This window comes from Giraffa tippelskirchi, chromosome 4, assembly GCF_054371585.1.
Source record: "Giraffa tippelskirchi isolate mGirTip1 chromosome 4, T2T-mGirTip1v1.2.pri, whole genome shotgun sequence".
NCBI lineage: Eukaryota > Metazoa > Chordata > Mammalia > Artiodactyla > Giraffidae > Giraffa > Giraffa tippelskirchi.
The window spans coordinates 96595746-96621176 of record NC_137278.1 but is presented as its reverse complement, the minus strand read 5'-3'; the positions used below and the strand labels follow the sequence as shown (position 1 = coordinate 96621176).

General features: G+C 42.3%; 1 protein-coding gene across 2 annotated transcripts in view; it reads right to left on the bottom strand.

Annotated features, from left to right (window-relative positions):
* AFF3 (ALF transcription elongation factor 3) overlaps positions 1–25431 on the bottom strand; it is a 555281-nt gene that overhangs the window by 112206 nt on the left and 417644 nt on the right. For both annotated transcript variants that reach the window (XM_081484340.1, XM_081484341.1), the window contains one exon: positions 16861–16912. In XM_081484340.1, the coding sequence (XP_081340466.1) occupies positions 16861–16912 (52 nt within the window). The remainder of the gene's footprint in view (positions 1–16860; positions 16913–25431) is intronic.

The window sequence follows — 25431 nt, the reverse complement described above, 5'->3', positions numbered from 1 at the left end:
TTTAAAAATAATTAAATTAAAAAAAATTTCCAGCAATGTAAATAAAGAACATTTGTGGAGACAAGGGGAAGAGGAAGAGGAGGAAGGGAAGGGGAAGATGTTAAAATTTTTGGTTTTATGCAATAATTTTACGCAAATATCTATTTATATTAAAATACTTCTAAAAAATTGAAGTATGGGTGATTCACAATAGTATTGTGTTAATTTCAGGTACACAGCAAAGTGATTCATACATATATATTTTATACACAAATATATATGCATATATATGTATTTTCAGATTCCTTTTCATCATAGGTTATTACAAGATACTGAAAATAGTTCCCTGTGCTATACAGTATATTCTTGTTGTTCATCCACTTTGTATATAGTGGTAAGTGTCTGTTAATCCTATACTCCTAATTTATTTGTCCCTTCTTCCCATTCGGTAACCACAAGATTGTTTTCTACGTCTGTGCGTCTGTTTCTGTTTTGTATGTAAGTTCATCTGTATCGCCCCATTTTAGATTCCACATGTAGGTGACCTCATATGGTATTTGTCTTTCTCTGTCTGACTTGCTTCATGCAGTATGATAATCTCTAGGTCCATCCATGTTGGTTCAAATGGCATTATTTCATTCTTTTTTACGACTAATACTGCACTGTGTATATATACCACATCTTCTGTGTCCAGTCACCTATTTATGGACACTTAGGTTGCTTCTCTGTCCTGGCTGTTACACACAGTGCTGCTCTGAACACTGGGGTGCACGGGTCTTTTTCAATTAGAGTTTAATCTTTTTCAGATATATGCCTAGGAGTGGGATTGTTGGATCATATGGTTAATTCTATTTTTAGTTTTTAAAGGACTCTCCTTACTGCTCTCCACAGTGGCTGCACTAGTTTACATTCCCATTAATAGTGTAGGAGGGTTCCCTTTTCTACACACCCTCTCCAACATTTATTATCTGTAGACTTTTTGATGATGGCCATTCTGACTGGTGTGAAGTGATACCTCATTGTAGTTTTTGACTTGCATTTCTCTAATAATTAGCGATGTTGAGCATTTATTCCTGTGCCTGTTGGCCATCTGTATGTCTTCTTTGAAGAAGTGTCTATTTAGGTCTTCTGCCCATTTTTTTTTTTTTTGATTAGGTTTTTTGTTTAAAAAATTTTTTAAAATCTACTTTGGCATTCTTATCTACTGACATTAAGATACTGAAACAGAGGCTCTCTAAAGTTGGCTTGCTAGTGGTCACAGACTCAGAAAGGAAGACAACTGGACATGCAGAGTGCCAGAGAGCACCCTGGTCCTGCCTTTGTTGAACTGTGGACTGTTTCGGGCAAAGACTGAAGGGAAGGGGTGCATAGGCATTTTGGATTTTGGGGCAAAGACTGAAGGGAAGGGGCCCAGATGCATTTTGGTTTCTGCCATCCCAGCCAGGAGGACTGGCGGGACACAGAGTGGATGTGGACAGACCTGGAGGTGAGATCTCTCTGCGGATGCTCACGCAGGAGTCATCTCTTAAGTGTCTCCCAAAGACCTAAAGACGCGAGGGCTTTATGTTTTTGAGACTAATCTTGATTCCTTAAGAGGTTTCTAGACAGAAGCATATTGGTTATTTAGAGCCTGCCAGAAACTCCCCAGGGAAGCATTTTTTTTTTTTTTAATCTCCAGGGCTCACTGTAACAGGACTACATATGTAAAGGAAGTGCCTGGCCAGGTCAGGTCTGCTGCTGTTGGTCGAAGGTGAAAAATCCAAGCTCAGTGGTCAATTTTCAGGTCAGTGAGAGCGGCAGAAGCATTTAGATTCTGAGACAGTGTTGGCAAGGCAATAGCACCTTCCACATGAGTGAGTCTGTGTGTGTGTGTGTGCGTGCGTGCACATGTTTGTCAACTTTTAAGTGAACGCAAATAAGATCAACAACTGTTGATGGCTGAGCTGCCCCAAGATCCTCTCTGAGTAGTACGTGAATTGCAGTTCTTGATTCATGGGAGTGGGAGGCTAAATTGGGAGTGTGCAGGGTGATGCAATCCAGACCTTGCAGGTTATACGTGGCTGCCTGGCTTTCTGGCCGGCTCTTCAGGGCTTCGGTCAATCATAACTCCTCGAATCTTCGCACAGGGCAATTTCAGTGCAGGCCAGACCTTGAGCGCAGCCAGGATGACGACAGCCCATTAATTACCCTCATCTTTGGCAGAGCAGGCGGACACTGGGATTGCTCACTCCCTGCTTTGGTGGGTTTGTCAAATGCCTCTTGGAGCTTTTAACAGAGTCCTTATGCTACCTTCATTTGATGCTTTGGTGGAGTCCCATTCACTTCCCCTTGCAGCAGTACATGATTCGTTACTATGAATGCAACCCAGACCCAGGGGTGCAGAAGATAGATGTTACTTTGTTCTTGTCTGAAGACAAGATGAAAGGAACATAAATATTTTGATAGTTTTGTTAAAAATGCAACCTGTGCTTGAAGAACCAAAATCTAAGTCTGGTTTTCTGTTTCACAACACATCCTGTTGAATCAGACAAAGTAGCAATATTTGAATGTAAAAATGGGTTTGTCATGGTTAGGAAAGAGCCTCATAATTTCACTTTGCAAGCCAATTAGATAACGTAAGAGGAAGCTGAAGTACTTCTGATTGTTTTACTATTGGTGTTAGGATTTTCACCTCTCAAGTGACCACTGCTTGATGGTTTATACTTGAAAGTCTTTTCACACATAACATATGTAATCGCATCTTTTTCCTTCAACTGCCTCGGACTTTTAAGAATGAAGTCCAGTTAGAGATGAACTTGTTTGCAAAGCAGAAATAGAGACACAGATGTAGAGAACAAACTTTTGGATACCAAAGGGGAAGGGAAGGTGGGATGAACTGGGATATTGAGATTGACATACATACACTATTGAGACTGTGTAAAATAGATAGGGCTTCCCAAGTGGTGCTAGTGGTAAAGAGTCAGCCTGCCAATGCAGGAGACATAAGAGACTCAGGTTCGATCCCTGGGTTGGGAAGATTCCCCTGGAGGAGGTAATGGCAACTCACTCCAGTATTCTTTTTTTTTTTTGGGGGAGTTGAAAGCTACATCTTGAGACAACTTCTTTTTTTTTTTTTTTTTATAAATTTATTTATTTTAGTTGGGGGCCAATTACCCTACAACACTATAATAGTTTTTGCCATACATTGACATGAATCAGCCATGGGTTTACACGCGTTCCCCTTCCTGGACCCCCCACCCACCTCCCTCCCCATCCCATCCTTCTGGATCATCCCATTGCCCCGCTCCAGTATTCTTGCCTGAAAAATCCAATGGATAGAGGAGCCTGGCGGGCTACAGCCTATGGGGTTGCAAAGAGTCAGACATGACTGAGTGTCTGAATGCCATAAAATGGATAACTAATGAGAACTTACTAGAACAGGGAGCTCTACTCAATGCTCTGTGGTGACCTAAATGGGAAGGAAATCCAAAAATGAGTGGATATATATGTAGCAGGGATTCACTCTGCTGTACAGCAGAAACTAATACAACATTGTAAAGCAATAATACTCCAATAAAAATCGATTTAAAAAAGGAACAAAGTCCAGGTAGAAAGGAGAGGTACCCAGAGACAGATTCCGGCAGCCTCATACTCTAGCACTTTTCTATGAGAAGAGGACCATGTCTGATGACATTTCAGAAACCGTCTGCTTTGCTTCTTTTTTTTTCTTCCTTGGCCAGGCCCTGTGGAATGCGGCATCTTAGTTCCCTGGTCAGGGATAGAAACTGACCCCGGCTGGGGAAGCACGGAGTCTTAACCACTGGACCACCTGGTAAGTCCTTGATCTGCTCCTTAAAGATCGTCTTGTTTCACTCAGCACAATCTTCCAGCTACAGATCTGGCCAGGATGGAACTGCAAGTGCCCAGGGCACTGAATTCCCATGAATGATTTTGTTCCCCGTATTAGAGAAACCAGAGCCTAAGATGGTCTCTCGAGGAATGCTGTGCTTCTGAGATAACCGGCCCCACTTGGAGAAGACTTGGAAAAACACAAACACAAATAAAACCTTCCAAGCACATATCTGGACCAGAAATCTGAACGACTAGGGAGAGCCTCTCCCATGTGAAGGCCCTCAAGGCTGGGTATGAGTGACAGCACAGACTCCAGGGAGCACCCACCCTTGAATGGCTGCACCTCTGCAAATGCTACGGAAGGAAAAAACTCATAAAAGTCGCAGGACAAAGGGCTCTTATCAGAGTCCTTTGGAGGGAGATTTCCACTTCCTTTGCCAACCAGTGCGGGGCTACTGGCTTCATTTGAGAAGAGCATGCCTATCTTCTTCTATTTTCTGAATGGAGTCTCTTTTGGTGGTTCTGATATCCATTAAAAAAGCCTGGCTTAGTTTCCAAAATGTAGCTTCCTCTGAATACTTCAGCTTAACAAAGCCATGATTCTCCATTTTTGTGTTAATTGTGCGTTTGCCCACATTTAATGGATCACCTTTTAATTTCTACATAATTTTCTCATTTTCCAGATACCCACTGAGAATCCTCGGACTGAAATTAGTCACATCCCATGGTCCAAGCTGAGTGGACACAACTAAGCTTCCGTCAATCTCAGGTCCCCAGAGGAGGTTTGGGGAAAAAAAGTTAGAAGACAAGGTTGTGGGCCTTGGTTTATTTGAGTTCTATGACATTTAGGTTGGCTGACTGTTTCAGTTTTGGAAATGCCTGTTGATTAACATAAAAAAGATTTAACTACATTCTTGTGTATCCCCATCTATGCTTATGCTTCTCACAAATGATGTTTATAAAGACTGGCATCATGCTGACCAACAAGGACCCACTGTAAAGCACAGGAACTTTGCTTGATGTTATGTGGCAGCCTTGATGGGAGGGGAGTTTTGGGGAGAATGGACATATGTATATGTATGGCTGAGTCCCTTCACTGTTTACTTGAAACTGTCACAACATTGTTTGTTAATTGGCTATACTCTGATATGAAAACAAAAAGTTAAAAAAAAGAGTGGTATCATATAATGAAACTGCCCATCTTAAAAGAATTTTGCATTTGCTTCTGGTGATAGTAAAATTTTATGTATAAAATATTACCTAACTACACTTTAGGGCCATTAAACAAATAAACAGACAAAAGCCTCCTGTTGAACACCAGTGTTTCACTGACTGTGACTGAAGGTTTGAATTATGATTACTTCATATGACAAAGATCTGATCATTTTCAAAGAGAGTTACTGTTCTGTTTCCGTATTAACCAGAAACCAATCTATGAGTATAATTAAACTGGATAGGTAGCATAGGTACAACATTAATGAAAGACTAAAAATAAAAACAAACATAAACTACTCCTTTTTTCTATTTTTGCTATTAGGTTTAATATATGTAATATATTATATACATTCCCTTGTGGCTCAGACGGTAAAGAATTCCCTTGCAATATGGGGGACCTGGGTCTGATCTCTGGGTTGAGAAGATCCTCTGGAGAAGGGAACAGCTAACCACTCCAGTATTCTGGCCTGGAGAATTCCATGGATGGAGGAACCTGGCAGACTACAGTCCATGGGCTCGCAAAGAGTTGGACATGACTGAGCGACTTTCACTTAATATATGTAATACATACTTTTTTGTACAGTCATTGAGAACAGGGCATTTCCCAGCATTTAAAAAGTACTTTGGATTTTTGAGGTTAAATGATCATAATGAATATTACAAATGTGTAATTCATCAAGACTGACAAGCCAACATCTTGCATGATATCTGACATTTAGTAGGCATTCAAGATTGTTCTGAGAATGACTTTTATGGAAAAATGTTTTAGTTCTTGTTGGCTACAAATCCCATCTATGATACAGGTCATTTCTAATGCAGCAGAAACTTGATTTTGGAGCCTCAGCCCTCAAACCTGGTCCTGATTACTGCTTCAACTCCTGTTTATATAATTCTACACAATTTTGGCAGGAATCAAGAGCACATACCAGGGTGTTGGCTTTTATGAATCTCCTGAGATGTGAATGTCAAGTTGACTGGATGAACTCTGGCCACAAATCCCAGACAAGCACAATGACTCTATTTATTCAGACTTGGCTGCCTGAATGCAGATTGACTCTGCGGGTAATAAATTTTCACAGGCCAAGAACTTCAGCATCCACCAAGCTGATCCCAAGAAGAAAAATGCACCCAGGGAAGTGGAGCTGGGCTGCAAAAACCTCCTGTATTTTTACTTCACATCTGCATGTCATTCAGCTGATTCACATGGTGACTGATGGGCATGCCCTGCTGATGGCTTCAGAGGTTCTGAAAAGCTCTGCTTTCTGTTATGCAATTGTCATATTAAAAAGGAACAAGGGAGAAAATGAACAGCGGCCATTACAATTGGCAATCTGCTTTTAATATTACACCCAGAGCTGATGTTACTTACGCAGTGACCTCTAAGGTAAAGAGCAGAAAATTGAGATGGGAATGTTCTGCATGCTTCTTCATAAGAAATCAACGTTAACAAAAAGCAGTAAGAACTGCAATTCAGCACTCAGAGCAGCCTCACCTATAATCCTGACACCTTGATGAGCGAAGCTTTAGCATTTTTCTCAGAGGACTAGATTCTTTTTGAGAGAGATTATTAGCACTCCATGCGTTAAGAAGAAACAAAGAACTGGCTCTTTAACTTGCAGATTTATGTTAACTACCTGGACATCTATTAAATTAATGGTGTGCTCTCCAAATATTGATTGGGGATTAAAAGGTAACTTTTCTTCACTGTGAGAAGCAAATGATGCCGGTAGGAAAATTTCCCTCTGCAGGTTATATCCCATGATCACTGCCTGTAAAATTAAAACTGTCAGTTTAAGTGGATAAACCATGCTCATTTAAAGAGAAAAATGCAGTTATATAATTAAAATGAAAAGACTGCCTAATATGTGTGGATAATGTAATCACTGGAAGCTGCAGGCACACACATAAGCCATTCAATTTGTATCCCTGCGCCTTACTTTCCTGAGTTAATGTATTTGTCACCTCTGAAACACTGTCTGCAGTTGACATCATCTCAGCTGCTCCTTGTTGAATGTCTTAATCACGTGGCCTTGTCCTTATATCTTAGCTATAATAATTTCAACTAAGTATTTCCTCTGTCCAACCGCCCAAGCTCACCCTCCTCACTTGAGAGGCAGAACTCATTTTTTAAACTGGTCTTTTATTTATTTATTTTTATTTTATTTTTGGCTTCAATGGGTGGCATGCAGGATCTTAGTTCCCCAACCAGGGATTGAACCCATGCCCCCTGCAGTGGAAGCATGGAGTTTTAACCACTGGATCTCCAGGAAGTCCCAGAACTCATTTTTTCACTGAATGGGAAGATATGCAATATACTTCATCTCTTCCTTCCAAATCCGACAAAAACTTCCTTTAGTACTTAGGACTTTCAGGAAGCACTTTGTCTTAAATCCTTTAACTCCATCACTTTCTTCCAAAGGAACACTGGTGTCCAGAATTGTTAAAACCAAGGGTCACAGGCAAGGAGGTGCCACACATATTCTGTGTCCTTCCTTAATTTACCCAAACAAAAACTCTGACTCTCAAATCATCTATCTTATTTCTAGTTTGAGCATCAAAAGTATGAAAATTATAAGAATAAACATGAGACTGGACATTCATTTTCCTTAAACCTCCAGATTCATTAAACTTGGTCACAATTCCAGTTCTAGAGATTACAGTCAAAATTCTACAGTGTATGAAAGGGGAGGCTGTGAAGAAATCCATTCTCTTGGTTTTGGAGATTTCTGGAAAGTTATAACCTCAGTATGCCCTGGCATGAAGCTGCAGGCTTCCCAGGTGGCTCAGACAGTAAAGCATCTGCCCGCAATGCAGGAGACATGGGTTCGATCCCTGGGTTGGGAAGATCCCCTGGAGAAAGGCATGACAACCCATTCCAGTATTCTTGCCTGGAGAATTGCATGGACAGAGGAGCCTAGCAGGCTACAGTCCATGGGTTCGCAAAGAGTTGGACACAACTGAGCACAAAGCAGTTGTTGACATTTCTACAGAGATTGGATAAACGTTTTTCTCCTAAATAGGTAGGTGAATTGTGTATTTATCTACAGACAATTTTTGACCTTGGGCCTGTGCTTTTTGTCTCCTTTGCCAACACCTTTGATCTTCTGATAAGACTAATTTGAAAAATCACAGTGTTTAATAAAAGAAATAGACCAAAAGTCATCTTTGATACTGAACAATAGACAGCAGGAAGTACCCTTAATTCAACTTAACATTATGCATCATTCACATATCCATTCAGCAAGTACACAGCACCTCTGCTGTGCCAAATACAGTCCCTTCCCCTTAGGAAACTTCCAATCTGGTTGGTAGAGATATTTTTAAAAGTAAATATAATGCATAACTAAAATTATGATGAGACCTAAGAAGAAAGGTTAGATTATCATGACAAGGACTAACAAGGGGCCCAAGTTAGATTACTGAAGGTTCCCTGATGAAGTCAAATTTATTCTGCACCTCCAAGATGAATAGGTATTAGCGGGGCAAAAAATGAGGGAGGAGAGGCCTATGGAGGCCCTAAGCCACCTGAGCTCAACTCCCTGGAGGAGCTGAAATAAGACCCATGGAGTGGAAATACCATGATCCATCTCAATGAGAAGTGAAGCGGAAGCCCTGAGTGAAGCCAGCCTGTGTAGGGTGCTGTCAGCTACACTATGGGCCTTGGATTGTACCCCAAGTGGAATGGGAGCCCCTTTAAGATTTTAGATCAAGGAATGGCTTGATCTGATTTTCATGATCTGACTTAATCTTTTCAAAAAGATCCCTGTGAGGGCAGTATTATAGAGGGGTAAGGAGAGAGATATGCTGGTTCCTACTGGACTGGTTTAGACTAGCCAGGATGGCAAGAGGTGAGATGGATGGACTAACAGCTGTGAATTTATAGGACTTGGAGATAAAACTCACACTGGGGTGAGGAACGGGGGCGTCATCAAGGATGAGTCCGATGTTTCCAGACTTGAACAACTGGGTGTCTGTCAGTTCTAGGTCAGAAATGGAAACACTCACATGGGGAACAATATTTGTGTGTGGGTAGGAAGAGGGGTGTCAGAAACCAGAACTCCAGTTTAGCACAAACTGGATCTGAAATGACTGTGAGACATCCAAGTGGAAAAATCAAGCAGGTCTGTGGTTCAGAAGAGAGCTCTGAGCTGAGGATATAACTTTAGAATTGTAAGCATATGAAAACTGAAGGTCATGGGAACTGTTGAGATCACCCTGAGAGAGACAGACAGACAGAGGAGGTGGAGAAGATAAATCAGGAATAAATGATGAAAGATTCCAACATTCAAGACTGGCTGGAGGAGGAGCAGTCAGCAAAGGAGTCTGAGAAGAAGATGGGCAAGAAACAAGGAGGGTATGACATTAGAAACCTCCAGAAAAGTGGAGTAATCAACAGTTTCCAATGCTGTAAGTCTTCTGAAAGGAAAGACTTCAGAAGGAAAAAGCCTGAAAAGAGCCCAGCACATGTGGCTCTGCAGACCCACTGCAGACACTGTGAGCCAGTGAGTGGTTCTGGGGGAGAAGAGGGGCAGAAAAGAGTTCAAGGAGTGAGTCCCCAAGTAACTGAGAGGGAACTCTTGATAAGAGGAAGGCAGTGTCCTCTTGTAATAGGGAGAAGGGAGAAGATGAATGAAGGAAAAGGTAGTTGTGTCCATCTGATTACAGGAAGATGACACTTTCCTGCTAGATGCCAGTCAGCATGGTACGCAATAGGGAAGCAAAGATGAATAAGGCACAGAGTAAGATCCAGGTCAGTCACTCAAGAAGTCAGGAGGATAGATAACTAAATCTCATATTATCAATTCTGTGATGGAGGTAATTACAGGATACTAAGGGAAAAAACTTAAAAATTCCATCACCAGTGAACTGTTATGTGTATATAATGTAATACCTAGAACAGGCACTAAAAAAGCTATACAAAGAGATACACTCAAAAATACTATACATAAACAGAAATGAAATTCTATAAAACATTCAAGGAACCTATAGGAATTCAGGAAAAAGAAAACAGAAAAATGAAAAAATAAAGAGAACAAACAGAAGACAAAAAATAAAATGATAGGTTAAGTCCTAATAGAATTAATTATCATTAATGTAACATTATCTTACATTAATTAATATTGATTAGTTACCTTAATTATCAACCAATAATTACATTAAATTTAAGTGGTCCAAATACATTGAACTAAAAGACAGAATTGCAAAGAGGATAAAAGATATGACAACCATATGTTGTCTGTGAGAAACTAATTTCAAATATAACTATATAGGTTGGTTGTAACTAAAAGAATGGGAAAAGTTATAGCATGCAAACATTAATTAAAAGAAACCAACAGCTGCCACATTGATATCAGGTAAAGCAGACATCAATACAAAGAAATTTATGATAGCTAGAGTGGAGCATGTGTGCCAGATTGCTTTAGCTGTGTCCGACTCTTTGCGGCCCTGTGGACTGTAGCCCGCCAGGCTCCTCTGTCCTTGGGATTCTTCAGGTAAGAATACTAGAGTGGGCTTGCCATGCCCTCCTCCAGTGGATCGTCCTAACCCAGGGATCGAACCCAGGTCTCTTATGTCTCCTCATTGGCAGGTAGGTTCTTTCCCACTACTGCCTCCTGGGAAGCCCAGAGTGGCACATACATAATGATAAAAGGTCAATCCACCAAGAAGACATAGCAATCCCAAGTGTGTGCACAAAATAACAGCAGTAAAACATGTGAAGTGAAAACACTGGTGGAATAGAAAGAAGAAACAGACAAATCCACAATTGTAGTTGGAGGCTTCAACACTCCTCTCCCAACAATTGATAGAGCAACTAGACAGAAAGTCAGCAAGGATATAGAATAACTCAAGGACAACATCAACCAACAGGTTCTAATTGACATTTATGGAACACTCCATCCAACATCAGCAGAATATACATTGTTTCAAGTGCCCATAAAACATATACCAATGTAGACCATATCTTGGGCCATAAAAAGCACTCAATATACTTATAAAAACTGAAATCATACAGGATGTATTCTTAAACCACAATAGAACCAAACTAGAAATCAATACAAGGAAGATCACAGGAAATCTCCAAACACTTGGAAATAAAACAACACACTTTGGAAAGCATCAAAGAGGATGTCTCTCTGAACTTAGTTACAGTGAAAGTACAAACATAGAGAAATTTATGAGATGTAGCTATAGCATTGCCGAGAGTGAGATGTATAGCACTAAATCATTATTCTTAAAACAGGACAATCACAAATCAATAATCTAGGCTCCCCCAAGAAAGTAGAAAAAGAAGAGCAAAATAATCCAAAGCAAGTGCAAGGAGGGAAATAATAAAGGCAGGAAATCAATGAAATTGAAAGCAGAAAAACTGACAGAGAATATCAGTGAAACAAAAAGCTAGTTCTTTGGGAAGAGCAATAAAATTGATAAACCTCTAGTAAGATTGACAAAGAAAAAAGTAAAGATCAGTGTTAAGAATGAAACTGGCATGGATAAAGAAGTTGTGGTACATATATACAAAGGAATATTACTCAGCCATAAAAAGAACACATTCGAGTCAGTCCTAATGAGGTGGATGAAACTAGAGCCTGTTATACAGAGTGAAGTAAGTCAGAAAAAGAAAAACAAATATTGTATGCTAATGCATTTATAGGGGCTTCCCTGATAGCTCAGTTGGCAAAGAATCCACCTATAATGCAGGAGATCGCGGTTCAATTCCTGGGTTGGGAAGATCCTCTGGAAAAGGGATAGGCTACCCACTCCAGTTTCTTGGGCTTCCCTTGTGGCTCAGCTGGTAAAGAATCCATCTGCAATTCAGGAGACCTGGGTTTGATCCCTGGGTTGGGAAGATCCCCTGGAGAAGGGAAAGGCTACCCACTCCAGCATTCTGGCCTAGAGAATTCCATGGACAGTCCATGGGGTCGTAAAGAGTTGGACACAACTGAGTGATTTTCACTTTCATGGAATCTGGAAAGATGGTACTGATGAACCTATTTGCAGGACAGCAATGGAGATGCAGACATACAAAACAAACTTGTGGACACAGTGCAGGAAAGAAAGGGTGGGATGAATTGAGAGAATAGCATGGAAACACATACATTACCATATGTAAAATAGATAGCCAGTAGGAATTTGCTGTATAATGTAAGAAGCTCAAATCGGGTGCTCTGTGACAACCTAGAGGGGTGGGATGGGGTGGGAGGTGAGAGTGAGGTTCAAGAGGGAGAGGACATGGGTATATCTATGGCTGATTCATACTGATGTATGACAGAGACCAATACAATATTGTAAAGCAGTTATTTTCCAATTAAAAATAAACAAATTAAAATTTTTAAAAAGAATTTTTAAAAAAGAATGAAACAGGGGCTATCACTATAGATCCAGCCTTCAAATGGACAATGAAGTAATACAACTCCACACACATAAATATGACAATTTAAATGACATCATGGGGACTACTTCCCTAGCAGTCCAGTGGTTAAGACTTCACCTTCCAAAAAAAAAAAAAAAGGAAAAAAAAAAAAAAGACTTCACCTTCCAACCCAAGGGTTGCAGGTTCAATCCCTAGTTGGGGAACTAAGATCCCACATGCCTTGGGGCCAAAATCCCAAACACAAAACAGAAACACTGTAAAATAGATGACCAGTGCAAGTTTGATATATGAAGAAGGGCACCCAAAGCCAGTGCTCTGGGTGGGTAGGGAGGTGGGAAGGGGGGACACCTGTATACACATGCTCCCCGATTCATGTTGATGATGGCAAAACCACCACAATATTGCAAAGTAATTATCCTCCAATTAAAATAAATACATTAATTAAAAAAAATGGTCCACGTCAAAAAATCTTTAAAAAAAAATGACACAATGGATTAATTACTTGAAAAGCACATACTACCATAACCTACCCAGTGTGAAATGATCTGAATAGCGCTTTAACTATCAAGAATATAGAATATTTAAGTTTCTAAAAGTCTCTAAGTCCACATGGTTTCCCTGGAGAATTCTGACAAACATTTAAAGAATAATTAACATTAATCTTATACAATTGCTTCAAGAAATAGAAGAGCAGAAAACACTTAGCAATTCATGTTATAAGCCAGCATTACCCTTATGTCAAAACCAGACACAGACAATACAGAAAAAGAAACCTTTGGATCAATATTCCTCATGAATATAAAAAGACAAGCATGTGAGGAAATGTAGAGCAATAGGAATTCTCTGACATTGACGGGGGCAGAGTCAGAAGGTACAACCATTTTGGGAAAATGGTTTGGGATAATCTACTCAAATTGAACATCCTACAGCATTTATACTCTTGGGGACAGACCCAACAAGTATGTTCCCATATGCTTCCCAAAGACTTGTACAAGAACGTTAGTAACACTATCCGAATAGCCCTAAATGCCCTTGTGCTTCAGTAGTAGGATGGGTAAGCTAATGATAGTGTACGCACATGATGGATTAGGATCCGAACTTCACTTATATGCAATATCATGCATGAATCTTACAAACAAAATGTTGAGTGACAGAAGACGGACACAACAGTATGCAGTCAGAATCCTACTGATGTCAATGTGAAAGACAAATACAGTTATGATATGGTGTTAGAAATCAGGAGTAGTTACTCTGGGAAGAGATATGGGAGACGTGAGAGACTGGTCATGCGTGTGTCTTGATTTGGGTGCTGGTTACATGGGTGTGGTTTATGAATCCTCAGCAAGTCATACTCTGAGGTTATATGTAACTTTTACCTGTGCATGAGTGCTAAGTCACTACACTTGTGTCCAGCTGTTTGTGACCCCATGGACCTTTGCCTGCCAGGCTCCTCTGTCCATGGAATTCTCCAGGCAAGAATACTGGAGTGCGTTGCCATGCCCTCCTCCAGGGGATCTTTCTGTCTCAGAGATCAAACCCACATCTCTTATGTCTCACGCATTGGCAGGCAGGTTCTTTACCACTAGCACCACCTGGGAAGTCCAACTTTTCGTCTGGTATATTCAGCTGTGGTGGTTTAGTCGCTAAGTTGTGTCCGACTCTTGCAACCCTCTGGATTGTAGCCTGCTGGGCCTCTCTGTCCATGGGATTCTCCAGGCAGTTGATGTAAAAAGAAGAAAAAAGCCTGCTGGATCTGGTGATACGAAGATTACAGGTGAGCACAAGTTGTGAGGAGGTGGCGGGCTGCGGGGATCTCGTGTTAATTCCAGTTCTACAGAGAGCACACTGGAGCAGGAGCAGTTCAGGGACTGGGGCAAGGCTGCAGAGCTACCGGGGGGCAGAGCAGGGAGCTGCGCCAGGGCTGCTGAGCCCGCGCTCACTCAGTAAACTGGCCCGTCTCTTATTCTGAGAGCACAGAGGCTGTGAGGATAAGGGAACATCAGACAGGAATATGCAAATGCATTTGAGTCTGAGGCTACTTTCTGAAAAACAAACAGGCAGAGCAACTCTATGCTCTTGTGGAAGTCCCTGTATCACTGCAGCTACACAGGCTGGTGACCAACAGTGACAAGGACAGCCTGGTGTCATGTAAGAAAAAGCCAAGGATTTCAGTGCACTATATTTACCAAGGCAGGGAAAAGTTCTTGAAAGATTTTGGGCTAAGGGACAGCCTCTGATTATAGCTGAAAAACTCACTTATGTAAGATGCTTAATTATCTCTCCATGCCAGAGAAAGGCAGATTGTGTATGTGTGCTGTGTGTGTGCAAAGCCTCCAGTCTTTTGGGGGTACAATCATAGTTTGGTCTTGAAGAGAAAACAAAATTCTGTATCATTAGTCTTTGTTTACCTACTTTCCTTTTTTTTCTTTTGAAAACTTTATTATTTATTTATTTGGCTGTGCCAGGTCTTAGTTGCAGCATGTAGGATCTTTAGCTGCTGCCTATGAGATCAAATTTGGGTCCCCTGATTGGAAGTGTGGAGTCTTAGCCACTGAACCACCAGGAAAGTACCATTAGTCTTTTTTTAAAAGCATGAGAATTATAATTTTGTGATTAGGCCAGGATATATATATATATAAAGGCCAAGCTGCACACACACACACACACACACACACACACACACACATAAAGGATAATATATAATCAGTGTTAGGACAATCACTAAACTGCCATATACAAAACCACTGTCTGAAGTCTTAATTACAAGGGAGGATTAGGGTATGAAAATCGTTCATTCTTTCATTGCAAATGACAGGAAGATGTATAAATGTAGGGACCAAAAGCAAGAAGAAAGACCTGACCAGTATATTCACAGAACAGTATTTTCCATGGCTACAGAGTGGAAAGGAGTAGCTAATAAAGCAAAATGGGTAAACTAAAAGTTTTCACTGCCGTAGACAATTTGTCTGGTCCATCCTTGAATTTTTAAACTGTGTTTTCAGTAGAAGTATTTTCTGGAAATAACCCAGGAAATTCTTTCCAAATTAACACTTGCTGAATGAAACAGTCTGTAAACCACTTTTCCAATATGAAGTATACACAATCTACACGTTTGCTGTACATTCCACATTAAGTACATTGTGGAATATACTTAATCTGAACACCCACTGGGGAAAAAGACACAAGAGATGAGATCATTTGCTTATAGATACAAAGATGATGACCAACATGACCAAGTCACTCCCTAGTTCTGCCAAGATCATCAGGCTGTGGATGTCTGGCCTGCTGGGCACACCCAGAAGCAGATGGATCCATCTCTAAACAACCAAAAGCCTGAGTGGTCCTCCTTGCTCAACACTCCTTCACTTGGGCCTTTCTTTGCTGGCCCATCTAGTTTCAAACTGCACTGAGCTCTGTCTTGTACTCAGTCCCTTCTTCGATGCCTCACCTTCTCTTACGGGGTGAGGAGGCTCTTCTGTGACCCCACAGCTCAGATGCTCTTCCTGGATATTTCCTTTGACTTTGATCTCTCCTCGGCACACTCTCTCAGTACCTTATTTGCGCTTGGATGTCTAGACAGCTAAGTGACCTGAGCAGCATTCCGTGATACCTCTGCATAAAATTCACTATTCCAATTTGAACTGAACAGTGCATGTGTCTCGTATCACATGTAAAAATGACACAGAAAACCTCTCTGAATTGTCTTTATACCGATCACATTTACCCCAACTTGACACAATACAAAATAGGTGATGAGAAAAAGGAAACAGAGGCAGAGGAAAATCTGTCTTTCATGTTTTCAAACTTGCTTTAAAATACAAACATTTCCTGAAATGCAGAAGTGAAAGTGATGAATGTTAAGTGGGTATTTTTTCAACTTAACTGACTGATCAGAAGAGTATTTATAAACCCCTGACTGATGTCTGGAGCTGATAAATCAACACCAGAGGAGAACGTTTCAAGCACATTTATCACTTAAGACAAACAGGCTATTCTGAGTGTGATTATTTTTTATTCATAACTTTAGCTTACCTCTGCATTTGCTTCTGCTCAGTGTTAATAGTATCTGTGGAAGACTTCTCAATATTTAATGCTACAGCATGCTTACTGCATGCTGATGAGGTGAAACTCACACATTCGATCTCCAGAAAGCCAGTAACCTTTCTAAAGAAAGTTTCTATCCCACAATGAAGCCTGATCCCAGGTGGCTTCCATATAAATAGCTGCTGTTGGCTTCAACGCCATGAAGATACAGAATTATAGCTTTAAGGGAAATTAAAGGCCAAGATATTTATATTTGAACAGACTGGCTGAACTGCACAGAATCCCATCATCAGCAGAGGACACCCAGCAGCCAAGAGTATTGCAATCCAGCATCTATACGACTCAACACCCAGGACTGTCTACTGGGTCAGCGTTACCATGTCACATTCAAAGAACCGCAACATGAAAGAAAATCTTACCTGTTCATTCTCCTCTTCATCGCTGCTTAGCTTAAGGTCATCTTCTAGCATTCTGAAAGAGGGAACACAAAAGTACAGATACTTAGCAAATTCAAGAGACTTCAGCACCAAAATGCGTGTGTTAGAGCAACGCTTCAGGATTGAGTGTAGTTTTTGTTGTTGTTCAGTTGCTAAGTTGTCTCCGACTCTTTGCAGCCCTGTGGACTGGAGGTCAAACCAGTCAATGCTAAAGGAAATCAACCCTGAATATTCATTGGAAGGACTGATGCTAAAGCTGAAGCTCCAATACTTTGGCCACCTGATGCGAAGAGCTAACTCATTGGAAAAGACCCTGTTGCTAGGAAAGATTGAGGGCAGGAGAAGAAGGGGGCGATAGAGGATGAGATGGTTGGATATCATCATCAACTTGATGGACATGAGTTTGAGCAAACTCCAGGAGATAGTGAAGGACAGGGAATGAGTGTATTAGATTTCCTCATTGAAAAAAATGTTTCCTTTCGAGCCCTTTTCCTCCAATGCCACATTATGAAAATGAACCCTCAGGACAGTCATAGGACATGACAGGATGCTTCAAGAATACAAGGTTTTAAACAAACAGAATCAAACAGGTGCTTTTCCTTGTGAAGTTTTAATTCCACAATTATTTGTTCATTGTTCCCCATGTGGCAGGGGCTCGGCCATATCTCTATTATTATTGGCGGGAAACAGAGGAGGAGAGTGGGCAGAATCCTGCTAAGAGCTAGAAAATAGTAAACCTGAGCTCTCGGTGCAGTTGTTTGGTGTTCCCCATCAAAGATCTGGAGAAGAATCACTGTCTGACCATCCTCCTAGATGGGGAAAAATCAAGTAGCGGGAAACTTTCTGAAATATCTCATCCCTCAGGTGCATCACGACAGACCCAGTGGGAAAGCATATTTTTGAGTCCATGAAAGTTAAATCCATGCTTTCGAACTGCAGTGCTGGAGAAGACTCTTGAGAGTCCCCTGGACTGCAAGAAGATAAAACTAGTCAACCCTAAAGGAAATCAACCTTGGATATTCATTGGAAGGACTGATGCTGAAGCTGAAGCTCCAATAATTTGGCCACCTGATGCAAAGAGCCGACTCATTAGAAAAGACCTTGATGCTGGGAAAGACTGAGGGCAGGAGGAGAAGGTGACAACAGAGGAGGAGATGGTTGGATGGCATCATTGACTCAATGGACATGAGTTTGAGCAAACTCTGGGAGACAGTGAAGGACAGGGAAGCCTGGTGCACTGCAGTCCATGTGGTCACAAAGAGTTGGACATGTCTTAGTGACTGAACAACAAAAAGTTAAAAGTCAAAAATTAAAAAAAAAATCCGAAAAAGAATAGATACATGTTTATGTATACCTGAATCACTTTGCTGTACCCCTGAAACTAACACAATATTGTAAATCAACTATACTCAAATATAAACTAAAAATATAGGGAGATGATAGATATATTAAAAATTAAATTTTAAAAAGAAACAAAATTCAAATGTTATTATTTCTGATGATGACGAAACTGTATTCTTATCAGCGATGCTGATTTACTTCTTTATAGAGTAATTGTTTTCACAGGACGTCATTCAAAAGAAATCTCACTAAGAAGCACATCTAAACACAGATGAGTGCAAAATTGCTTTGCCTGAAGCAACGGGAAGAGTCCATTTTGGGATGGACACCGGGGCTCCAGGGATCAGTCTGGAAGCCACTGAGTCCCTATGCTCGAAAGGCCTCACTGTCCTCTCTGAAGTTACCTTCAAAGTCCAAAGCCTGGGACTCCCCTGGTGGTCCAGGGGCTAAGGCTCTCTGCTCCTGATGCGGAGGGCCAAGGTCCCATCCCTGGTTGGGGAACTGGATCCCACGTGACACAACTAAGGGTTCAGATGCTGCAACTAAGATCCAGCGCAGCCAAATAAATAAAATAAATATCTTTTTGAAAGTCCAAAGCCTGACCCCTAAAACGTGTTGCTTCCTTTAAAAGCTAATCATAGGCCTACTGTTGATAAATTCCTCTGAATATTTAAAGATTTCTTTTTTGATAGAAACCATTTTAAAAGTATTTATTGAATTTGTTACAATATTGCTTTTGTTTTATGCTTTGGTGGTTTTTTTTGGCCATGAGGCACATGGGCGCTTAGCTCCCTGACCAGGGATTGAAACTCCACCTCTTGCATCGGAATACAGAGTCCTTAACCACTAGAAATTGAAGTCCCTTTCTGAGTATTTTTAGTAATTTCAGTGACTTTTGGGGTGAGCTTGGGGTATAGACCTGCCAGGGCAGGGTGTGGGGTCAGTTCTGCCCCAAACAGCTGTGTGTTTGAGGCAAGTCACTAAACAGCCCCTCACCGGCCCCATTTCCCTCTTTATAAAGTGAAGGGTTATAAAGCTGGGCATCTGCAAAAGGTCCAGTCCTGCTTTATATTCTTTGAGTCCGCAAAATAAATTTGCCCCTCATTTCCTAAAGTAGAAAAACTCTTGCATTTGTTCTAAAGAGCACGACTGTGAAATTTCCAAGCAATTTTCCTGTAGCATTTAAGTCATAACCATTAGGGCACCAAATCCCCCACCCCCCACCCCCGGCTGTGGCCATTCTACCAGTAGCAAGTGGTATCCTTCTTTATTACTTAAGCCAGAAGCAAACTAGCCAAGTGCTAGCAAAGACTGCACAGTTACACTGTAACTGCCTTTACATCCATGTGGCTTATCACTCATTTCCCATGACCTCATGAATTCGAACGTGGGCTTCACAGAGAAGAGACACCACTGGGATGTATTAGAGCATTGCTGGGAAAGAACCTAGGAGGGGACTGTGTGTCCTTTGTCCTGGGACCCTAGTGACCAGCAGGGTCATGGCACAGAGTACAATACCCATTGGTTGCCTGGGCACCCATCACACGATGACTTTCCTACCTAAAGGCATAATTCCTTTCTGATGAAAACGACAGTTTCTGTTACCCAACTACCTGTTTTGGGGTCAAGTGTCAACTGAAATTTGGTTTAATCTCGAGGACTGCTCTGTAAGCACTGGATGTTCAAAGTGTGGGTGGGAAGGTGGAGGGAAGGACACAACATCGTGGTTGAGAAGCCCTTGTTAGATGGAAGTTATGTCAAGAGTGACTGAGGAGTTCATCTTTGTATGGACAACAGTGTGTACAGATTTGAAGACCACTGTCAACCAGAGGAAGACACTCCAACATGCCCCAAAGCAAGGGTTTTTAGCTTGATTGCACACCAGTCTTATGTGAGTTGGTCCCTGGGAGCTGTGCAGAGAAAAGACTATGTGGCTGTTTGCCTCTGAGAGTCCAATTAAACTTCAGAATGTCTTGAAATAGGAGAAATTAGCAGGGGGAACACCAAGTTCGACAGTTTATTCACATCGCACAGCATGCCTGGAAGCCTGCTGCCACCAGCACGTGGGACCACAGTTCTGTAATAGACAGTCACCACCGCCCGGTGCTCAGATGCCAACAGGCACATGCTGAGGTGACTCAGGCTCAAGGCCCCCCGAGAACACGCCCGGCCCTTCTGCTTTGTTCTGGCCACAGCAGAGTCCCCGTGACTCAACTTCTGAAGCACAGCACTTGTCCCCTTCAATGCTGGGAGTATCAACGTGGCTTCTTAGAGAGTCTGAGGAGGAGCTGAAGAGTATGTGAGGTTAGAGAAGAAAAGAGAAAAGCTGGGACCACTTAAGACCCTCAGAACTGTCCACACTGGGTGCAGACTGTGGATGGAGGCCACCCTCCATCCACATACACACGCACCATCAGAGCAGTCTGCCCCCAACTCCAGTCCCACCCACTGACAACATACTTATCATCTATTTTCTAAAGGAAGTAGATTAACTTCAGTAAGTTAAACAACAACAAATAACAAACAAAAGCTTTAAACCAAGAGTGAAAGAAAATGCAAGTTAAGTGTTGGTGCGGACTCAGGGCAGGGGTGGAGAAGGGAAGGCCGACTCCAACACCCCGAGTGCTGAGCTCGGTGGTTGGGACGGAAGAGGAGGGCTTATGCTTCAGCACCATGCTGGCTCGCAGGGCACCCCAGGCACGCCTGCATCTCTGTACCCCTGCATCTGAGCACCACCAGGCTCCTCCCTTCCATGTCCCTTGGCCCCTCCCACATATATCCCTGGGGTGCCCTCCTAGATATCCCTGCTCCTGTCCAACAGTAGCAGCTCCCAAGGTGCCAGGCCTGCTGAGCACTTTCTAGACGCGACCTCATTCAATCCCACAGCATCTCCTTGACGTGGATGCTGCTGGGGCAGCAGTCCTCAGGGGTCAGAGCATGGACTCTGAGGTCAGACCGCCCTGGGAGGAATCCTGGCTTTGCATTCAGCTAGTCCTTTCTCAGTGGGTTTCCTGAGAAATCATTACACAATCCTTGGAAAGTGCTTAGTGCAGAAGCTGGTCCAGAACCAACATTCAACACATGTTCGTTTTTCATGAATATTCCTCTTTTACCTCTGAGGATTAAGCCTTGGAGCATTTAAGAAACTTGCATGTGTCAACAATTTGGGACAGAAGATGTTTCTGTAATAATGCCTTAAAACTAAGCCATTTGCTCTATTTTCAGGCCATCTTGAGAAGAAAGGATGATGTTTTCTAGATATTGTGGAGGGGGAACATATTTTAGGATATAACTGCTGCCATGGTTGATGGATCTGATGTGACTTTACGTCTACAGAGGGCAAAAAACACAGCCATCAGCCTGAGTGCACAGGAGATGTGTCCTGGAGCCTGTGGCTGGTCACATGACACAGAGTCCCTTAGCAGGACTCACAATCTGATGACAATAGGGAGGCTGAAATAAAACAGTTGATAAAATAAAACTCTGCGAATGAAGGCCAGAGAGCGGAGGTGCACCTGGACTTCACATCCTGAATGCCTGAGGAACTGTCACACTGTGTCTGGACCACTTCTAGTCAGTACCTGGTGGTGACTTCACGGTGGAGTCTGGTCAGACCGCTGAGAACCAGGACCCTGACAGGACTGAGGCAGGACTTTATTTTAAACATTCATCTAGGTGATTCAGATTCTATTCATTTTTCACTGGCACAACGTGTAGACAACAGTTTCTTAAAATTACTGTCCCAGGAAGGTTACAACATGCCCCCTGAGCACCGGTATGTGCACGCTCAGTTGTGTCTGACTCTGTGACCCCATGGACTGTAGCCCACCAGGCTCCTCTGTCCATGGGATTTCCCGGGCAAGAATACTGGAGTGTTTTCCCTACTCTAGGGGATTTTCTCGACCCCATGATCGAATCTGTCTCTCCTGCACTGTTTTACTGCCATACCACCTGTACAAAGGGTCCTCTGGGAGCTGTGCAGAGCAAAGGCTGTGTGGTCGTTTGCCTCGGTTCTGATGGGGAACCCAGTACAAACACTTCCTTTCACAGTCTGCCAAGTACCACCTCGGGTGGACTGCTGTTTCTGGAAGTGAAGGATGAATGAAAACACTGCCTTACCACTGACAGCAGGATTACCATCCAAACTCCCAATCACTTACTCGTTCCATCTTCTGCATTCTTTCGTGGTGGGCACCTATCTTTGGAAAGCATACTGTCTTCCAGGGCTGGTTCTTCTCACATATTATGTTCAAACCAGTACCAGCATTTTTAAGGGCCTTAAAATTTTGAAGGTCTGGCATAACTAATTCTCATGGAACTCAGTTGCCTCATCTGAAGGTAAGGCTCTCAGAAAAATGAGGATTTCAATAGAACCCTTGAATTTTGGACAGGGGAGCCTGGCGGGTCACAGTCTAGAGGGTTGCAGAGTCAGACATGACTGAAGTAACTTAGTATGGAGCATGTACTTGCAACTTTAATATTTGAAGATGGTAGCTCTGGCTCAGTGGTAAAGAATCTGCCAGGCAGACCTCTTGGTGGGGAAGATCCCCTGGAGGAGGAAATGGCAACCCACTCCAGTATTCTTGCCTGGGAAATCCCATGGACTGAGGAGACAGCAGGCTACAGTCCCTAGGGTTGCAAAGATTTGGACACGACTGAGCTCTCACACACACACACAACTTTATGTTGTGGCTGCTGCTTATATTTTTGATGTCCACAATTCCTCAGGAAGCAGAAATAGTAGCCTACCCTTCACAGGTGGCCAGCTGCTCCTAGGGCTCATCTTTTTACACAGGTATTGCAAACAGCCACATTAACTACCTTCAAATATGATGGCAGTCATTTCACACAGCAGTGGTTTTTAATTAATAGTATTTCCCTTGTTATTTGGAATTGCTTGTCATTTGGGGCCTTTATCAGATCTGAATCCTTTAGTCCTTTAACATTCATTTCATGTTCTTAATGGCTTCTTAAAAATCAGATTTTTAATTGGGCTGTTTGGTTTGCAGATTTGTTTCTATAGCTGGTGCTTCTATGATCTCCACCTGTTTGAGATTTAAAGCCAAAGATAAATGCTTATGACTCCCTATTAAACATATTCATATATGCAAATGTCTATTCTAACAATTAGCTGTGGCATGTTAAACCTACCTGTCATGCAAGTTCATCCCTCTGAAGGAATTCCCTGAGCCTTCCTCTCTGCTGCTTGGAACACAGAAGGGGAACTTATAAAACTCATCTCCTTGTTTCTGAAGTCCACTGCTCTGTCAAGGTTAGCGCTACCACCTGCCTGGGCTTATTTTCATAAACAGGTGACACCCTTCCTCTCTGCATTCGTTCAGGAGAATTCAGCTTGTGCTATTCCCCAGTTAACTGAGAACCCAGGTGGCCTAGGACAGGCTCAGCCAGAATTGGGGATGTAGTGCATCCAGGTCACAAGTGAGGGAACTTAGTCTGGAAGCCAATGTAGAGATCAGGAACAAGACAAAGGTGGTCTATGCAGATGGCCTGAGACTCTTCCAACTTTGAGTCTATCCTACTCGGGTGTCATGTCGACATCTTTCGAAGTAATGCTGGTTCATGGGAAGGTGGCATCTGCTAATACAAGTCTTTCTGGATCCCCTCTTTCCAGGATTGGTTCTAGCTGTTCATGAAATCGCAAACTGTCTTCTGAACTCTTTCACCCATGTTCACCCCGGGGTGAAAGAGTCCTATAGCTTTTCTGTGTATGGCCTTATTTTTTCTTAAGGACATTAAATTCCAATGGTCCTTTTCTTCTACTGAGTCTACCTGCCGTCTTGATACTGAGTCTACCTCCCTGTCTTCCCTAGGGGACAGCATCTCATTTCCTACCACTTAAGACCCTCTCAAAACCCAACCCCATTTAGGAATCCTGCCAGACCCTGGTGAGACACGTTTGTCTTCGAAATCTCAATCAAGCAGATAGTCTCATGCGTGTGTGTGCTTAGTTGCCCAGTCATGTCCAATTCTTTGAAACCCCCAGACTGTAGCCTGCCAGGTCCTCTGTCCATGGGATTCACCAGGCAAGAATATGGAGTGGGTTGCCATAGCCTTCTCCAGGGGATCCTCCTGTCCCAGGGATTGAACCCAGATATCCTGAATTGCAGGCGTATGCTTTACCGTCTGAGCTACCAGGGAAGCCTGGGTAGTCTAATATCTAGTATCAATACATTAATACAGAATAAATGGAAATCCAAGGAAGGTGAAAATCAACACTAATAAAAGGACACAGTCTGTGGCACTAGAGTGTGGGGTGGTGGAATGGGGCTGGCCGGCACTGAGTCTGAGTTCTGTCCCTAACCAGCTCTGTGAACTTGGGCAAATCATTCACTCATTCTGGACATGGTTTTCCTCAGCTCTAAAATTAAGCTGGGATAAAATGACCTCTACAAACTCCTGTGGCTCTAAATTCTGACTCTCTGTCTCTACCAACAGGTGGAAAGTCCAGTTAGACTATTGGGAGTTTAGAGTTCCCTGGATCTGAGTTGACACGACTCATTTAAAAGTAAAACTGCCAGGTTGATTAAAGGGCCCAAGTTCCACAGGAGCCAGGAGCCTGGAGTGAAGTCCAGTTATTTCTTTGAATGCCTGCTTCCTTGCATGTCAGGTGAAACATTTCACATGGTTCTTAAATTTACATAAAAATGAACATGGCAGTGCTTTTAGATGGTAGAGTGCTAAAGAGTGTTTGACTATTTCTAGAAACACCTCAGATATGCAGATGACACCACTGTAATGGCAGAAAGCAAAGAGGAACTAAAAAGCCTCTTGAAGAAGGTGAAAAAGGAGAGTGAAAAAGCTGGTTTAAAATTCAACAGTCAAAAAACTAAGATCATGGCATCCAGTCTCATCGCCTCATGACAAGTAGATGGGGAAAAAATGGAAACAGTGAAAGATTTTATTTTCTTGGGCTCCAAAATCACTGTGGATGGTGACTGCAGCCACAAAATTAAAAGACACTTGCTCCTTGGAAGAAAAGCTCTGACACATACCCAGACAGTGTATTAAAAAGCAGAGACATCACTTTGCCAGCATAGGTCTGTATAGTCAAAGCTATGGTTTTCCCAATAGTATGTATAGATGTGAGAGTTGGATCATAAAGAAGGCTGAGCACCAAAGAATTGATGCTTTCAAATGGTGGTGCTGGAGAAGACTCTTGAGAGTCCCTTGGACAGCAAGGAGATCAAACCA